At 46.7% G+C, this 2,886-nt stretch overlaps 1 protein-coding gene across 6 annotated transcripts in view; it reads left to right on the forward strand.

The window, feature by feature from the left end:
• Cplane1 (ciliogenesis and planar polarity effector 1) overlaps nt 1-2,886 on the forward strand; it is an 87,667-nt gene that overhangs the window by 65,496 nt on the left and 19,285 nt on the right. For all 6 annotated transcript variants that reach the window (XM_029543961.1, XM_029543964.1, XM_029543965.1 and 3 more), the window contains one exon: nt 1,068-1,441. In XM_029543961.1, coding sequence (XP_029399821.1) covers nt 1,068-1,441 — 374 coding nt within the window. The remainder of the gene's footprint in view (nt 1-1,067; nt 1,442-2,886) is intronic.

Genomic DNA, 2,886 nt, shown 5'->3' on the forward strand with positions numbered 1-2,886 from the left:
AAGGGATGGTCAGGACAGACTTGTCAGTGCTGTGAGGAGAAAGGAAGACAGAGGGGTAAAGGGATGGTCAGGACAGACTTGTCAGTGCTGTGAGGGATGGCTGCTGACGTTCTTGAGCAACACAACACCAGTCACCCTCAGGTGGCTTAAAGGAGAGAGACCAACAGCGATGGTTAACTGCACTCGGATAGAGGATTGCGTGCGGTCGTACAGTTTTGTGAGCCTGCCGGGTTTGGGAAGTTCACTATTCTTAGAGGCAGACACAGTGTTTGTTGACAGGAGTAGCAAGAGCTGAAGGTTTAGAGGTAGAAGAAGACTGCCATTGTTAGACATACGGAAACTTGTAGACCTTTAGAGTGAAGGCATGAGAGATGCATGGGAAGGTTTTGAGGAGAAAAGTAACATATTTGTGTTTCTAATACGTCCTGTTAGGCTCTGTGAGAGAGACTGCACAGGAGAAAACTAGGATATTGTTTGAGGTCTGTATTCTGAAAAGAGAGTTAAGCAGGATAAGACTAGAGACAGCAGGAGGGACAGTCACCAATGCTGGATGTTTCTCGGGATCGGAAGGAGAGCAGCTCTAGCTTACTGTCAGGCTCCTGGACTGGGAAACATGGTGGGTGCGTGGAAGTGCGGTTCCCTCAGCTTGGTACCAGGGAAGAGCAGCCGGCCAGAGAAACAGTGAGGTGGTCTTCAAGGTTCTCCGCTTGGCCCACATTCTGCAGGGAGGCAGTAGTAGCCAACACTGAATCCAGCTTTTACTGCATAATGCTTTGTTCTCAGAAAGTCAGAGAGAACTTAAGTTGCTTTTGATGCACTGTGTAAGAAGGTATAAAGGTGCCATTCAAATTGCTGTGTGAGTAGAGCTTTGTGGGACCACATTGGTGTAGGACTTTAATTCACTACAGAGACGCACTTCAGAAGTATAGACACTGAATTGAATTTATAAATTTCTTAATAAAATAGATTTGAAAAGTTAATGGTATATTGGCTTAAAGTGAGAATGTCCATGTCTGCTTTTTTCCTTTAGTAAAGTCAATGTTGATCTTTCCCTGATAACTGTTTAGATATACTAGAACAAAACTTCCAGTTCAAGGAACAGAGCACAAAATCGGACTCTGTGGGACAGTCCCTGCTTTGGACCCTGCTACAGGATGCCTCTCCTGCGTGTCCCACACCAAGCCCTGCTGTGTGTCCCCGTCCAAGCTCTCCTGCGTGTCCCCGTCCAAGCTCTCCTGCGTGTCCCCGTCCAAGCCCCGCTGCGTGTACCCCTCCAAGTCCTGCTGCGTGTCCCACACCCAGCCCTGCTGCTCAGAAGTTTACACATCTTACTGCCAAGCTTCAGGAGATGGATGAGCAGCTGTTAGCAGTGCAGACCATTGCAGACAATATAGAGCAAGACTTCCCTGCACCACAAGTGCTGAATCTCCACTGGGAAAAGGTAGCTTTCTTGTTTTCTGGTGATTTGTGTGTGAGAGAGCCTGTGGTGATGGCTGCAGTTGAGTTATTAGATATATAGAACGATTAGTATGATAAAATGTTAGATATCTGATCGTTAAATAATAGGAAAAGTTGAAGCTAGAATGTTTTAACCTCAGTATTGTTGACAGCTCTCAGGAGGTGGATCAGCAGCTCTCACCTGTAGGTCGCTGACCCCTTGTGATTAAACAACCGTCTCACTGGGCATCGCCTAAGACCATCAGAAAACACATATATTTACATTATAACTAGTAATTAGTACACTTACAGGTATGAAGTAGCAATGACAATAATGTCATGGCTGGGAGTCACCACAGCATGAGGAACTCTATTAAAGAGTTGCGGCTTTGGGAGGGTTGAGAGCCACTGCATTAGGTAATTATCTCTTTCCTTTCTTCTGTGGGTCTGAGGTCATTCACATGTTAGGCAAGTGCTCTGCCAGTGAGCTACACTCCAGCTCTGGATACTTCCGTCTTCCTATGTATTACAGCATATTTGGCAGCACTGTGGGCTTCACTCACTAGGTGCGAGTAGCACAACCCCAGTAATAACAATCAGGTGATATTTCCTGGCATTGTCAGTGTCCCACAGCTGAGAACCCCACCATAAGCTTTTAAGTAGGGAGCCTGTGCTCCTCAGCAGGGAAGACATGTGAGCTGCACTCACACAGTGTGGTTGGGAAACACTGCCTTCAGTGGAGTCCTTCTCCTCTCACGGACTCTTAGCTTCACAGATATTGCTCATGCAGTACGTACAGTCACTTGTCCCTAAGCCTGCCCACCCCATTGTTGTCATTCTGTGTCCCCAGAGTACACATGGGGAGGAGAGAAGGAACTCGTGGGGGTTGTCCTTTGTCCTCCGCATGAGTGCCGTGCCAGTGAGTGAGCCAGTCAGTGCTTCCCACGCAGTCTGGGTAAGGAAAAGGAAGGTACTAAAGTTAAGTAAGAGTAGGGCGAGCTCTCGAAGGACGTTATTTCATACAAGCATGCTCCTTTCCTTGAGACAGTCTAGGATGGAGTCCAGGTTGTGTGTGTTTGTGTTCTCGTTCTCTCTCTCTCTCTCTCTCTCTCTCTCTCTCTCTCTCTCTCGATTAAACTGCAACATATTTAATGTATTTTTACTGTTTGTTCTTTTAGCTGTGATTATATAAAAATTTATTCTGTGAAAATTCAAGAAAGCAACCTAGCTGGGCAGTGGTGGGTAGCACACGCCTTTAATTCAAAGGCCAGCCTGATCTACAGAGGGAGTTCTAGGACCGCCAGGGCTACACAGAGAAACCCTGTCTCAAACACACACACACACACACACACACAGAGAGAGAGAGAGAGAGAGAGAGAGAGAGAGAGAGAGAGAATATATACATATATGCAGAGCAGCCAGTAGGATGAGTGTTCACCTTTGACTCAC

The sequence above is a fragment of the Mus pahari genome, chromosome 11, assembly GCF_900095145.1.
Source record: "Mus pahari chromosome 11, PAHARI_EIJ_v1.1, whole genome shotgun sequence".
NCBI classification, from domain to species: domain Eukaryota; kingdom Metazoa; phylum Chordata; class Mammalia; order Rodentia; family Muridae; genus Mus; species Mus pahari.